Source organism: Petaurus breviceps, unplaced genomic scaffold, assembly GCF_028583685.1.
Source record: "Petaurus breviceps papuanus isolate PSGF00001 unplaced genomic scaffold, PetGlider_PUasm1.0 171, whole genome shotgun sequence".
Lineage (NCBI taxonomy): Eukaryota > Metazoa > Chordata > Mammalia > Diprotodontia > Petauridae > Petaurus > Petaurus breviceps.
The window spans coordinates 25567237-25583843 of record NW_027185754.1 but is presented as its reverse complement, the minus strand read 5'-3'; the positions used below and the strand labels follow the sequence as shown (position 1 = coordinate 25583843).

Below are 16607 nucleotides of genomic sequence, written 5' to 3'. Positions count from 1 at the left end.
GATGGTTTAGTGCAAAGAGCAATGGACTGGGTTCTAACCTCAGCTCTACAAGGCTAAGTGGCAACAATAATGAAAGTTGGGATGATATAAGACATTAAAGTTTGCAAATCACTTTTCATACCTTACCTAAATAGCTAGGTAGTGCAGTGGAGGGAGCACTGAATCCGGAGTCAAAAAGACATAAGTTCAAATTCAGTCTCAGACACTAGCTATATGACTGTGGGCAGGTCATTTAACAGTTTGCAAAATGGGGATAATAATAGCATTAACTTCCTAGAGGTGTTGTGAAGATCGATGAGATAATATTTATAAAGCACTTTTTTTTAATATTTTTATTTTTTCAAAAAACTATATTTTCCAAAATGAAAAAAATTAGTAAGGAGAATGGTAATGTTTTATATATTTTTGCAATTCTCTTTTATGTTTGACTTAATAGGAGACAGCATAGATTCCTATATTTTCCTTTGTATTCCATCTATTGAGCTGTTGTTTTACTTGAAGTATAAGGAAAAGATGAAGCATATGGAAAAAAAAGTATTGAAGTATATGAAAAAATCCAGACTCACACAGATATGTAGTTGGAAAGAGGACTATTATGACAGGCAAATAATACCTTATGAAAACAGTTCTGATTATGAGGACTTCCTGAAAGGGTCTTGGGTACCCCAAGAGTCATGGAACTGCACTTTGAGAACTCATATGCTTGAGCTTCAGTTCCATTGGGGCAGCCTTTGAGAGCAAACGTCACCTACACACCATAGAAAGGCATCAGAAGACAATGAAAATGGATGGAAATGATTACATAGTTTTTGAACACCATTTTTCTGGAATAAAAATAAATATGAAGTCATATAATCATTTTATCTTAAACATTTTATTTAATATTCCAGTGAATTCATATTTTAATTGGTGAGATAATTCTCTGCAACAAATCTAATCACACCCCATCCATATCTGCTCATTCCACTGGACCTTTATCCATATCCTTCCATAAATTTGCCACATGGAGTCCACTCACCCTCCTAGCCATATTCTACCAGTTCTCTTGACATTACATGGATAAAATTATAACTCAAACTGAAGTCTTCCATCCTTCACTCTGTGTGGAAACACAATAAAAATCTCATTTTGCCCCTTAATCTCTTACTACTACCCTCACCCAGGTATTCAGATTTCTAACTGAACTTTAATATCTGCTAATCTATCTGATAAAAAAAAAGTGATCAATTAAGTAGGCATGCTATGTTTTAGATCTTAAATCCTCTGTCATTGAAAAATTGTCTTTTTCATAAAATCATAAAAGTCTAGAATTAACTTGGGACTTCAAGAACCTCTATTCTAAAGAAACTGTAGAAACCTGGTATTCTGTGAAATCATTCATGGGGTTCTACTTCAATGACAGACAAGCACAAATGAAAACCATTTGCTTTACTGTCTATGTATGTCACATGCAATATGTCCATTTAGTGAATGCGCAAAAAAAAAAAAAAATTCAACATTGGTCAAAGCCATTCATGTTACCAAAAGGTAGGGTTGTGGATACAGTACATCTGTTATTCAATGTATCCAGTAATATATGATGCATAGCTGATTGTCCATTTGCTTTACTTAAAGTTCATGCAAAAAATCAGTATCCATATATATTCATATATAAAATATATCCATATTTTAAGAAGTTTTCTTTTAACTCTAAATGCTTTCTAGGTTCATGATCTAATGTCAATTTAAAAAATGGGTAGAATATAAAGTAAATTTACATAAATCATCAACATTCTTATACATAACAAACAAAACTCTGCAAGAGGAGATAGGGGGGAAAATGCCTCATTTAAAATAACTCTAGACAGTATAAAACACCTGGGAGTACAACTGCCAAAACAAACCCAGGAACTATATAAACAAAATTATTTTTAAAAAAACTTTTTGTACAAATAAAATAAAATTTAAATATTTAGAGACATATTAATTGTTCATGGTGTTTAGACAGGGCCAATATAATAAAAATGACAATTTTATTAAGCTGATAATTAAATTACTGAAAAATTATTTTACTGAATTAGAGAAAATAATAACAAAATTCATTTGGAAAAACAAAAAGTCAAGAATATCAAAGGAAATAATAAAAACAAGTATAAATAAAGGAGGTTTTATAAGACAGTAATTATCAAAACTATCTGGTACTGGCTAAGAAGATCAATGGAACACAAGACATACAATTTACAGAAGCAAATAAACATAATAGGCTTGTATTTGACAAGTGTAAAGATTTAAGATTTTAGGATAAAAATTCATTATTTGGTAAAAATTGCTGGGAAAATTGGAAAACAATATGGCAGAAACTGAGCTTGCATCAATTTTTCACACCATTTACCAAGATAAGGTCAAAATGGATGCATGACCTAGACATAAAGAGAAGTTTTACAAGAAAATTAGAACATGGAATATATTACTTATCAGACTTATGAACAATTTATGAATAAACAAGAGGTAAAGAGCAAAATTTGGGGTAAAATGCATAATTTCAATTATATTAAATTAAAATGGGTTTGTATAAATAAAACAAATACAAGCAAAATCAGAAAAAATTTTATAGGTAACTTAACAGATAAAGGTCTCATTTTCCAAACATATAAAGAATTTTGTAAAATATAAGAATATGAGTCATTCCCCAATTGATAAATGGTCAAAGGATATGAATTGGCAGTTTTCCAATGAGGAAATCAAAACAATTTGTAGTCATATAAAAAAGTTCTAAATCGTTACTGATTAGAAAAATGCAGGTTAAAACAACCTTGAGATACCATTTTACACCTACTAGATTGACTAAAATGACAGAAGGGGGAAATGACAAATGTTAGATAAGATGTGAAAAAACTGAGACACTAATTCATTACTGATAGAATTGTGACATGATCCAATCATTTTGAAGAACAATATGGAAATATGCCCAAAGAGTCATTAAACCACCCATACCCTTTGACCCAACCATACCATTAGGTCTATTTCCAAAGATGATTAGGAAGAAAGGAGAAGAATCTACATGTTTTAGAATGTTCGTAGTAGTTCTCTTTCTGGTGGCAAAGAACTGGAAATTGCAAGGAAGCCTATCAACTGGGGCATGACTGAACAAGTTATGATACATGATTGTGATAGAATACTATTCCATCTATATACTATACTAATACTATATATACTATACTATAAGAAATTATGATCTTGGGGGGGTGGAGCCAAGATGGCATAGAAGCAGGAAATTCCATGAGCTCCCCCAACAACCACCTCAAATACCTATAAAATATGACTCAAAACAAATTTTATAGCTACAGAACCCACAAAGCGAGAGAAACAAATCTCCCACTGAAGGTAGCACGGCAGGTCTACAGGAAGGGTCCATCGCAGCAAGCTGGGAGCAGAGCATAGCCCCACAGTGAGTCACAGGATTTTGGCCTCAGAGCAGCCCCAACCAGCAACAGCCAGAACAAGAATTCAGGAGAGTGAATCACCAGCAGCTGTGGCAGTATCCAGACTCCTCAAACCATAAATGCCAAAGAGCAAGTAAAAGGTCAGTCAGGAACTCTGTTGGAAAGGAAAGGTGCAGTCTGGCCCCTGCCCGCAGGGCGAGAGGTGGCAGAGTCCCAGTGGCTAGAACTGCTGCCCAGCGTGGCTGCCTCCAGAGCTCCTGGCCTACAGATCATAGGGGGACCAAGCAACCATTCTGAGAGGTAATTGCTCTTGCTTTAACCTGCTTGGATCTGGATCACTGTCTTGGGTGGAGGTCCTGGGGTGTATGGCCAGTGGGCCAGCACTTGTAATGCTGCAGAGAGGGCAGCCAACTAATAGCTCCAGCAGCTGCAAAAACCCCAGCTATTTGGGACCAAGCTCTCTCCATTCTGGAAGCAGAGTTCTACTGTGGCAAAAGAGCTCAAAAGTCAAGTGATTGACTGGCAACATGAGCAAGCAGAGTAATCAAACCTTAGATTCTTTTTTGGGGGAACAAAAAGGATCAAAGCATGGAACAAGAGGAAGACAACAAAGTCAAAACTCCTGCATCAAAAGCTTCCGAGAAAAATATGAATTGGTTACAGGCCCTGGAGGAGCTAAAGAAGGATTTTGAAAATCAAGTAAGAGAAGTGGAGGAAGAATTGGGGAGAGAAATAAAAATGATGCAATAAAATCATGAAAAGAGAGTCAACAACCTGACTGAAGAAAATAACACCTTAAAAAAAGTAGACTAATTCAAATAGCAAAAGAGGCCCAAAAAACCAATGAGGAGAAGGGTGCCTTAAAAAGCCAAATTTGCCAGATGGAAAAGGAATTTCAAAAGCTCACTGAAGAGAATAATTTCTTCAGAATTAGACTGGAGCAAATGGAAGCTAGTGACTTTATTTATTTATTATAAGAAATCAAGATCCTATTAAACAGATCCAAACAAATGAAAAAATGTAAGGCAATGTGAAATATCTCATGGGAAAAACCACTGACCTGGAAAATAGATCCAGGAGAGATATTTTTAAAATTATTGGACTACCTGAAAGCCATGATAAAAAAAAAAAACCTAGAAATCATCCTTCAAGAAATTCTCAAGGAAAATTGTCTTGATATTTCAAAACTAGAAATTGAAAGAATTCACCAATCACTTCTTGAAAAAGTTCCAAAAAGAAAACCCCTAGGAATATCACAGTCAAATTCCATAGTTCCTAGGTCAAGGAGAAAATATTACAAGCAGGAAGGAACAATTTTACTATTGTGGAAACATAATCAAGATAACACAAGATCTAGCAGCCTCTACATTAAGGGGTCGAAGGGCTTGGAATATGATATTCTGGAGGTCAAAGGAGCTGGGATTAAAAACAAGAGTCACCTACCCAACAAAACTGAGTGTCATGTTTCAGGGGAAAATATGGTTATTCAATGAAACAGAGGACTTTCAAGCATTCTTGATGAAAAACCCAGAGGTGAATAGAAAATATGACGTTCAAATACAAGAAGGAAGAGAGCATGAGAACTGATTACATAAGGAACTTATTAAAGTTGAACTATTTACATTCTACATGGAAAAACAATAATTTTAATTCAAGAGACTTTTCTCAGTATGAGGATGTTTGAAGGGAATATATATGTGTATATATATGTGTGTGTGTGTGTACATACATATATATGTTTATATAGGAGGATATATGTGAGTATAAATACATATGTGAATGTGTGTATATATGTGTACATGTATACATAGACAGAGGGCACAGGATCAGTTAATTGGGAAGGGACAATATCTAAAAATTAAATTAAGAGGAGAGAGGGGAATATAATGAGAGGAGATAGAGAAAGACTGAATAGGGTAAATTATCTCATATAAAGGAGGCAAGAAAAAACTATTACAATGGAGGGAAAGAACAGGAAGCCCAAAGGAAATGGGGTCAACCTTACTCTCATTGAATTTGGCTTAAGGAAGGAATAACATACACACTCAATTGGGTAGCTTACCCTACAGGAAAGTAGGATGGAAGGGGATAAGGGGGGGATTATAGAAGGGAGGGCAGCTTGGGGGAGAGGGCAGCTAGAAGCACACATTTTTGAAAAGGGACAGGATCAAAGTAGAAAACAGAATAAGTTGGGGGTGGGACAGGATGGAAGGTAATATATAGTCAGTCTTTCCAATATATCTACTATGGAATTGTTTTGTGTAACTACAAATGTACAACCTATATTGAACTGCTTATCTTCCCAGTAGGGGTGGGTGACAAGGGAAGAAGGAAAAGAATCTGGAAATCAAAGTTTTAAAATCAAATGTCAAAAAAATTATTTTTGTTTTACATGTAACTGGGAAATAAGATATACAGGCACTGGCACACAGAAATCCATCTTGCCCTACTAGAAAGTCCAAAGGGGGATGCGGGAAGATATAAGAGAGAGCAAACTGGGGGAAGGGGTAATCAATAGGATCGCTATTTTGGGGTAGTGGGTAGGGGAAAGATGAAGAGAAAATTTGTGACTCAAAATCTTGTGGAAATGAATGTTTAAGACTAAAAAGAAACAAAAAAAAAAGAAACTAAAAAAATTATCTCAATAATTTTAGAAAAAGAACTTGCATGAAATAATTAAAAGTAAAACAAGCAGTATACTGTATACAGTAATAGCAATATTGTTTTAAGAATGACGTTAAACAAGATATTTTTGCCTATTATAAATACCCAAATTAACTATAAACAACATATAAAGAAAAATGCTATCTGCATCCAGAGAAAGAACTGATAAATAGATGTATAGAATAATTTTACATACATATACCTATTTGTGTCTAATGGTAACCATATCTAGGGTGGGGGTGGGAGAGAAGGAAGAAAAAAAGAAATTTACATGATAATTTTGTTATATATTTGAATGGAAAAGCAAGTTGTGCATAGAAAATTTGCAGTTTCACATACAATCATCTTGTTTATTGTACTGTTATAAAAATGTTTCTTTTATTCCATAAATTAAAAAAATATTCCAAAAATTTTTTTAAATTGGGTAAAATCAGGAATTTTTAAGAACCAAGAAAACAAAGGTATAAAACAGTTGATTTAGCATTAATTAAACACCCTACTATGTGTCAGAAACTATGCTAAATGCTAAGAATACAAACAAAAAAAAAGGTCATTGTTCCAAAAGAACTTACAATCTAATGGGGGGTGGGGGTGGGGGAGTGATACATGTAACCAATTATTTATAAAGAAGATACATATAGGATATATTGGAGATAATCAACATGGGGCAGGTACTAGCTTTAAGAGGGATTTGGAAAGACTTGTTGCAAAAAGTAGGACTTTAGCTGAGATTTGAAGGAAACCAGGAGGAAGTGATGGGGAGAGAAAGCATTACAGGCATGGGGAAAACCCATGCTTTATAGTAAAAATATTATAGTTCAAGTAACAAATCCCAAAATCAGAATAAATAACACTAGTTATGATATTCAGGGTATTATGCTACATATTGTTAAAATCATAGTTCTATGATTCCATTCTTTGGTCATGGAAAAATTACAGGAACATTTAGAAATTAAAAAAATCAAGTCTTAAAACAACACTTTTGAATATTTGAAATGAAAATGTGATGAACTAAAACAATCTTTAAAATTGTCCATGTATGGGGCGGCCAGGTAGCACAGTGAGTAAGAGCACCTGCTCCAGAGTTGGAATAACCTGGGATTGAATCCAGGCTCAGACACTTAGCACCCACCCAGAAACACCTGGCCATGTAACCTTGAGCAAGTTACTTAACCCCAATTGCTTTAAAAAAAAAAAAAAAACTGTTGGGGCGGCCAGGTGGCTCAGCGAGTAAGAGCACTGGCTCCAGTGTCGGGATGACCTGGATCAAATCCGGGCTCGCATACTCAGCACCACACCCAGAAATAACTGGCCGTGTAACCTTGAGCAAGTTACTTAACCCCTATTGCTTTAAAAAAAAAAAAACTGTCCAGGTATAAAGGAAAAAAATGAAAAAAAAACTTTAATGACTACTTCTCAGGGATGCTGTAGGAGTAGGAGATTGAGAAAGCTCTGAACAACTGCAGCCTAGCACATCAAGAGTTAATTGTAAATTAGCAATCAATTAGTAAATAAGCAATCAGTATAGGTGGAATTGTGCTACAAGTAATCACAAGGGGGCAGTGGAGAACAAAAGAAGGGTAACAATAACTAGTAAGATATACAGGACAGCTGTCAGAGTAAAGGATACTTTGAGGTCACGTAAAACTTTTCCCTACCAAGTGTCCCTTATGCATATGCTAAAAATTATACAAGATTCCCTAAAAGGTATAACAGAAATAACTTTGTTCAGTGACCCTCTGATCATTAATATCAAGCAAGGAATAAAAAAGGCAGATATATGCTTGTAAAAGGTTCTTGTCATTATCATTGAGGACATTCAGTGCAGGGCCTAAATTGAAAAGGGATTCTCTACTGATGGAGATTTCCTCCATCAGCTTCTGTTTGGAGATGGCATTAGGTTAACTGAATCAAGTGCCAGAACATTTCAGACTTTCCTAAATAAGATCCATAATTATTAAAAAGAATTCGATTTAACAATCTAAATTTTTAAAAAGTAGATAAAATGTTTATTATCCAGACTACAATATGCAATTCTATGTTGGTCCATCAGTATACAGCTCTTCAACAAGCACTGTGAATGAACAATGATCTGGGACCAAAATTGCTAGAACATGCTTTAGACTGCTTTTGGAAAACTGATCAGTACTTTTAATGATCCCAAGCTTCTCCTTGAAATAAAGACCTATCATCTTTTACCATCTTTTAAACAATGTTTGTCCAATGATGCTATGGCTCTAAATCATACGATACCAGAATCTCCAAAGAACCAAAGGTCACCAAAGGCAACAGAGAAGCTCATGATGGGTACGAGTGAGATGCAACACCATTCCTAACCTAGAATTTTACAAGAGAAAAAAATGGCAGAGAGGATATTATCAGAGAGACACAAGGCTGAATAATCAAGTAGAGACAGCATGACATAACTAGATAATTCATGTTCCACTGGTATCCTCAAAGCCAAAAGGATCAAAAGAAAGCCTCCAGCACGTAAGTTAGGCCTCTTTGGAAGGATTTCCTGAAGGACATGGACAAAAGTCATAAGTCACATAAGCAAATGGATGGATTGTAATATACATCCCTGGAGGGAATACTCACATCAATGAGGTCTTAGATTCACGGAATTAAAGAAGCATAAAAATATTTTATCTAGCAAATTATATCACTTCAATTTTTATAATTGTTTCTCTAAGTAACGTTTTTCCTCCTACTACTTTATTAGCAATGTAATAATTCGGTGATGCACCAATTAAGTAATAATTTTTATATGGTTTCATTTTGTGACTGTATATGTGCTTCTACTACTAACACTAGACTGATTCTTAAGTCTGACCTTAACCAGATGAAACCAAATTTAGCTACTGCCTCATACTTAAATTCCTGAATGCCAGATTTTATGCCAAATATATATCTTATTGCTCTTTTATGTTTTTAATAATAGATATTTCTCAAAAGAAATGTGTAAAAGTTGTACCTCTTAAAGAGCACACTTCAATGACCATTAGAGCTACTGCAATGGCTGTTGATCTGGGAAAGTCAAGGGTGTGAAGGATTATTCAAGTCTCACCAAAACTGAAATGAAAGTGTTGTCTAAATAAAAAGACCAATGCCAAGAACTTACACTACTGCTGCAAAATAGCCTAACTAATCATTAGAAAATAAGCTAACATCTGCCAAGGGACTTGGAAGCTGGAAAGGTTGATTTCTCTACAATGGTACACAGGGAGAAATAGTGGGGGAAGGAGGGGAAGGAATCTAACTTGCTATGAAGAAAAAATGCTTGTCATGAACAAGATAATACAGAAACAAAGTATTAAGAATTAGAAAAGGATAATTTTAACTGATAATAAACAACTAATTATTATATACACTTTCAGGGTTTATGGACCACTTATATCATCACAATCAAGTAACAAAACTCACTTTTCCATTCAAGGCTATAGATACCAAAATTGTCGTCAGAATTCCAAGCAAACCTAGAAGACACAGGCATCTTCACCAGACTGTAAAATATTCATCAAATAATGTGAGAATTCGAATGGACCTGGAAGCCTTGTCCCCCTTGTGGGAATGATTAACTCTGTCAAATATACAGATGCATAATTGTCTCAGAATTACAAAAATTTTCAAATGGAGATGGGATATAACAACACAACACTGTACCATACCATACTTCAGGAAAAGTTAGTCAAGTCTTAGAGGAAATGGAAATTAAATATGATGTCACCTTGTTTAAAGCCTATTGAAAACCTGTGAGTTATAATCAAGGCTAAGTCTGGAAAAATGGACTGTCTTTTAAAGTACACTTAATATGCAATGTGACAAAAGTGAAGTATGATGATGAATAACTTAAAAATGTCAAAAATCTTGTGAACTAAATTATGTAAATCACGAGATTACAGTGAAAGGATATGATTCATATAAAAAGATGTTTTGAAGATATACAAAAATATAAGGTTTATTGTATGAATCAATAAATTTTAGTTTGTCTCAATCAATTTGTACACCATAGTACCTTGCATTTATAAAGGGTTTAAGGTTTGTAAAGTGCTTTACATACCCCATTTGCTCCTCAGAACAACCCTGTGAGACAGGTACTATAAGTATCATCCCTACTTTGTGTTCAAAGAAACTAAAGTTCTAAGAAGTAAAGTGGATGCCTCTGGTCACAGTGCTCCTAAGGGTCAGAGAAGGGATCTGAATGCAGATCTTTGTGTCTCCAAGTCTAAGACCCAAGGACTCATGTCTACACTGCACTGCCATAGTTTTGAGCTTGTTTGTTTACATATTTGTTTGAGCAGAAAACTGTAAGTGAATTTAAACTAGGTCTCTTTGTCTACTTACACATGTTCAATACTTGGTAAATTACAATGTCATATAAAACTATTCTTGAAAATAGAAGCTATATCAGTAAAAGAAATTCTGGAATGTGGATGACAAATACATATTATTTTCCTTTTCTTGGTTAGACTGACAAATTTCTCCCATTTTCCTATGGAGCAGCAAACAGATTCTCTCCATTCCTCATTGTATAGCACATAGCCCTCATCTCAAGGGATTGAGGCTGCATATGCTGATGACTTACTGAAGTAAGTGCTTCAGGAAAAAGAGGTAACAGCGAACAGCCACCTTGGAGAGAAGTCCGTTTATTCTGCTTTACACGGCAAAAGTACATGTTCCATCTATTGAAACTATTATAATGCCTGAGTCTTTTGTGTTTTAAGATTATAACAAAAAAAAACAAAACCCCAAACCCTTCAGTGTAAAGAAAATCTTTATTAGTGTATATAACAACCAGCATGTCTCCAATAGGAAAAGAAAAGACTTACTCCCTCACCACACAGCCATTACTGACAACAACTGTTACTGAAAAGCAAGAATTTCCTTGTTTTGGACATCTTTCCCTAAAAGCACACGTCAAACAAGGACCCTAGCATGAGCCCAGATTACTAGCACAATTAATATGTCATGGTCACAGCATTAAGAACCACCAGAGAAGACCCATATGAATTAATGTATAATGAAATAAGAAGGAACAAAACAGTAACATATTAAGTGACGACAGTAATGCACAGCAAAACAATACTAAAAGACATATGAACTTGGATCACTGCAGTTACCAAGAGACTGATAGGGCGAACTTCCATGTTCTCAGTAGAGAGGTAGTAAATTACAGATGCATACGCTAGAGCACATGTTGTCAAATATTAATAATAATAACATTTATATAGCACATTAAGATTTGAAAGAAATTCAACAAATTATTATCTCATTTTTGTCATTCCTGTTTGGCTTAACAGTACTTTTTTGTTACAAGTAAGGGTCATTTGCTGGAAATGACAATATTTTAAAAGAATCAATAAATTTATAAAGGCTCAATAATGTAACCTTAATCTATTGCAACCACACACTCAGACCAGTTTTTCTTTGCCCCAGAAAAAAATAAAGTGAGAGAATGATGAGTTTTATAAATTTCATTACCTAGGCTAGTATTTTGATACATGATTTTATCAATGCAACTACTCCCATCATTAATATAGATTACAACTAAGTAGACCCAGAGATGATTATGATAATTAATAATAATAGCTACCATTTACATAACACTAACTATGTGCCAGGCACTATGCTAAGTGCTTTACAAAATATTTTTTCATTTGATCCTCACAACAACCCTGGGAGGTAAGGTGATAGTATTATAGAAGAGTCAACTGAAATAAACAAAGGTTAAGTGACTTGTCTAGGGTTAGACAGCTAATAAGAGTCTGAAGCTAGATTTGAACTTGAGTCTTCCTCATGCTAGGCCCAGCACTATATCCACTCTACCACCTAGCTATCCCATGAAAAAAGAGTCTTCATGAGCTGCTATGACCAAAAAAAAATTCAGCATCTGTTGACTAACCTTCTAGAAAAAAGGCTACCTGAATGAATCCAAGCTGGTCCTTGGATAACAAACAGGGACAAGGTTATACCTGAAACTTAGCCATTTTGGTAGGATGTACCAGAACTTTCAAGACTTCACTGGTATAATCTTTTGAGAACTAACAGTCATGTCCAAAATATTAACAGAAGGCCTTGGGGGGGACAGGGATGGAGGAGGGGGAGAGACACAGAGAAAGAGGCAAACAGATATGTGTGTATGCAATTATATACATATATCCATTATATTTATTATATTATTATATACAATTATATTATATAAAATATTTTAAAATTATCTCTAAAGCTTACTAAGTATGTAATGGTGGCAAATCACAAACTTCTCTGGGCCTCAGTTTTCATAGCTATAAGGCAGTTGGTACTAATGGCCTGAGGTCCCAAGATCATATTATATGAACTTTTACATTTACCTTCAAAAATGTTTTATTCTACAAGTGGTATAGCCCACTAGTATACTGACAATCAAAGCTTAATCCATTACTAATAACATTCTTCCACTGTAAGGAGTTAGAAAAAGTAGCTGGCCATTTTCATTTCTACCATTAAAAGCTTATCAATAAAATGGCCAACTATCAGGTTTATTCAAACTAATTCCAATCACTTAAAAAGCATATTCATGGCAGTAGTTTATAGACTGATAATTTCATTCTAATTGATTTATTTTTGTTTCTCCATTTAAAAAACTATATAACTACAGAGCTGCTGAGATCTCTCAGTAGTATATTTGAAGGGCAACTTTAACTTTTCAGGATTCAAAGGACAATTCTCTAATCTGCAAGTTATCAAACTCTTCTGCTTCTCCTCTCCAATTCCCTATATTTTAGACACTTCATTGGTTTTTTCAAAAAGTAAGCCAAAAAAAGGCAATGACTTTAATAATAAAATAATAAACTTGCTAAAAGTTCTAATAAAAGAGTTGCAGGAAAGAAGTTAAAATTATAAGTCACTTTTTGTTATAGCAAAGAACTAGAAACAAAGTAGATGCAACAGTTAAACAAATTGTGGTACACGAATGTAGCAGAATATTATTGTGCTATAAGAAACAATGAACACAATGAATACAGAAGCATGAAAATACTTATATGAACTAATACAAAGGGAAAATAAAAAGAACTAGAAAAACAACATGTATAACAATTACAACAAGGTAAACAGAAAGCACAACAATTTAACAATCAAAACTGAAAATTGCAAAACGATAACAATCAAGCTCAGCCCCAAAAAAGAGACATAAGAAGACACTTCCTCAACTTATTTGCACAGGTTGGGGACCATATGTGTTATACACTGCATATAACAGACTTTTTCTACATGTTAGTTAATTTCTTTCTTCCTCTTTTTTCCCTTCTTTATTAAAGGAGATAGCTTTCTGGGAGGGAAGAATAAAGCAGGGAAAATAGGTGATATAAAAACAAAAACCTAGCAACACTCTTTTAAAAAAAAATTAAATTACAGAGGGCTCATTATGTTACCTACCTCCAGAGAACAAGGAGGATGAATTCAGGGTGCAGAATGAGACATTTTGTTTTGGATATGCCAACTTTGAAATTTGTTTTAATTGACTACATATGTCTATAAAAGGGGTTTTGTTTTTCTTGCTTTCTCAGTAGGGGAAGAAGGTGGGAAAGAGAGAAGGCTGACTTTAAGAGATTGGAAAAAATTAATATTGAGCAAAAAAATTACAGGCTAAAATAAGAATTTAAGAATATAAATGGATTTCAATTATCCATGACCTACACTGTCCCAGATAATCAAAAGTTTACACTAAGAGAAAGACAGTATTCAAAAGATAGGTGCTTTATGTATTTATAGTGTACTTAATGGAAGAATTTGGACAGGGTGTATCTACTATGAACTAAAAAAAGAGAAAAGAGGCAAGACTAAGCCTCACAAGTAAAATACTACAAGCAAATAAGACCCAGAACTTACCTGGTTTTCCGTTTTCGAGGTGGTTTCTCCACTGTGCCAGTCAGTCTAGAGACCAAACAGATAAAGCAGTTATTAGAGAGTGAAGGGACCGGAGGCAGGGTGGAGGGAGTTTCTTGTATCAATCCAGAATTGATCTGCCACCCTGAGATCTAATTCTCTGTAAACCAATTCATTACCCCAGCCTGGAAAATCCTGAGTGCAATGGTCCCACATTTACCATTCATGCCAAATAAGGACGACTGTTCCCTTATGACCACTGTACCCTATACAATGCCTGCTCATATCAAAATGTTTAAATACTTCTATCACTTGAGCAAAACTTAAAATCCCACACACCAACCTTCGTGCCAGGTACCTTCATACACTGTCCCAAATACATCTATTAACATCCACAGTAATGCCTAAAGAGCCTTATGTGTTCCATACTCAGTCCTTCATGACTGTGTAGAGTTTTCTGCAACCTGTTCGTGGTATCTGTAAAGCACAGTAAACTTTCCATTAATGGACAATCCTCTAATTTTTAGTCTTCTGGGTCCTTTTTTTCTCCCGTGCAGTTCCCTGACTTTCAGATATCCAGACAAAAAGTAAGCAAAAAAAGTAAACCCAAACCACCAATGCTCACTACACTAAGAGTAGAGTATAATGTCCCACTAGAGTAGTCTTCCATGCTCAATATCTCTCATAAACCCAGGTTACCTAGTCCCACTCTTCTACTCCCTACAATCCAGACCACTTGTCATTCTTGTCCTTTGTAGTCCAGTGCCAGTACCCACTGTTATTCACAGCTCAGCCTATCCATATAACCAACTAACCCCCTCATATTCTGACCCTTCCATGGTCCCTAATTACCACTGGTTTATTAACTAATATCCTGTTAAGCCAAATGCCCCTTAAGCTTGGTTCTCTGGGTCCAAAGCCCCTCAATAAGTAGTTCAACTACTTATACCCATAGCTAACCACACCTACTGTCAAAGGTCATCCCCCCACACATTCATGCCCTCAATCTCTCCCTCTCACACCCACTGTCTCTCACAACTAAGGACCTCAAAGCTACTGACAAAGTTATTCTCCCACTTCCTGCCCCCAACCCAACCTTCTCTATCACAACCCCTAGCTCCTCTTACCTTGTAGCTCTTTCACAGCCACAGCTTCATCATTTCAGCAGAGTCTCAGAAACCTTTTTAGTCCAATTTGCCAACATCACTCAACAACCTCATCATCCAACTAGTCCAGTCTTATTCTGTATCCTGATCTCTTCCAATAAAAAAAAGTTGATGTTCCTTCATATACCCAACGGCCCAAGATCATAATTCACAGAAGCTGCTTCTTCACTTCAGTTCAGCTGAAATGCAGAGATGATCATACCCTTAATCCCCTTGTCATTTATGAATGTTCCACCCCTCAAATCCAAAACTTTGAAATTCCTAACATAACCTCTTATTTTGCCATCTCCCCCTGTGCCTCACTCCTTCTAAACCTATTCTTCATACTTACTGCAACCTTTAGTCACTATCCTTTCAACCTTTCCCAACTATCACCCTTATTCCTGCCTCACTTTTGTCCCTTCAGAATTCTAATATATAGTTAAACAGTTCAACTTTGCTCCTACTCTCTAATTGTTTGCCCCCTTGTCTTATCTTCTTCGGCTCCTCCTTTTCCAAATTCCAACCCTGAATTACCTTCACCATACACCTTCTCTGCTTCTACTCATATGCCTCTAGAAACAGCTGGAGGAAGTCACAAAGATATGATAATTAGGCCTACTACAAATTTATGTTATCTCATCTCACCTGGGCTCTTACAGCTACACAACAATCCCTTTATTCTTCCCTGGTTGACTCTCTATTGTAGGATCCCACATTATCTATTCAAACTTTCTCTTCTCAAGTTCCCAACAACACCAGTTTCCTATTTATTTTCAGAAAAAGATTTTGTAGAGAAAACTAAAACCATCAATGCTGAAATTTGTTTTGCTTGACTATACATATTTGTAATAAGGATTTTGTTTTTCTTTTTCTTTTTTCCAATGGGAGGGGAAGGTAAGATGGAGAGGGAAAAAATATTTTTGGTCATTGAAAAAAATTAAATTAAATTTTAAAAATCAAGCTCATTTATCATGACTTCTCTTTTTCTTCCCAACTGCTGCTCAAATTGCTTCACCATCACCCCTATTCTTTTCTTCTTTATTACAGTCTGTAAGAAAAAAATGGTCCTGGATTAGAAACAGGAACACCACGTGACTCCAGCTCTCACCACCTCCAATCCATGTAAAAGGGGACTCTGAACAAACTTTGGAGCTACAGAACCCACAAAATGACACAGAGAAGCTAACCTCCCGCTGAGGACAGCCCAGAAGGGCGGCAGGAATCGGCCAGCACAGTGCTCAGAGAGCCCAGCCAAGCTCCACACAAAGGTTTTAGACCCAGGGCAGGCCTGACCAGCCACCAGCTAGAGGGACTCCAGATCACCAGCAGCTGTGGTGATCCAGAATTATCAACACATAGATGCTAAGGACAAAGTGAGAGGTCAGTGCAGTGTGGACTTTGGGACCCAGTAGTTGGGAGTACATCGGCTTTTGCTCCCAGGGGCGAGAAGCCACTGAGGGCAGCTGTGGCAGCTTCAGCTCCTGGCCTGCAGACTGTAGGGGGACCA

General features: G+C 35.6%; 1 protein-coding gene across 5 annotated transcripts in view; it reads right to left on the bottom strand.

Annotated features, from left to right (window-relative positions):
- Window positions 1-16607, bottom strand: part of SCAI (suppressor of cancer cell invasion) — a 206783-nt gene that overhangs the window by 184779 nt on the left and 5397 nt on the right. For 2 of the 5 annotated variants that reach the window (XM_069082770.1, XM_069082771.1), the window contains exon 2: window positions 13956-14000. In XM_069082770.1, the coding sequence (XP_068938871.1) occupies window positions 13956-14000 (45 nt within the window). Of the gene's footprint in view, window positions 1-13955; window positions 14001-14295; window positions 14430-15079; window positions 15298-16607 lie in introns of all 5 variants that reach the window. The other 3 variants (XM_069082772.1, XM_069082773.1, XM_069082774.1) reach the window with 3 other exon arrangements.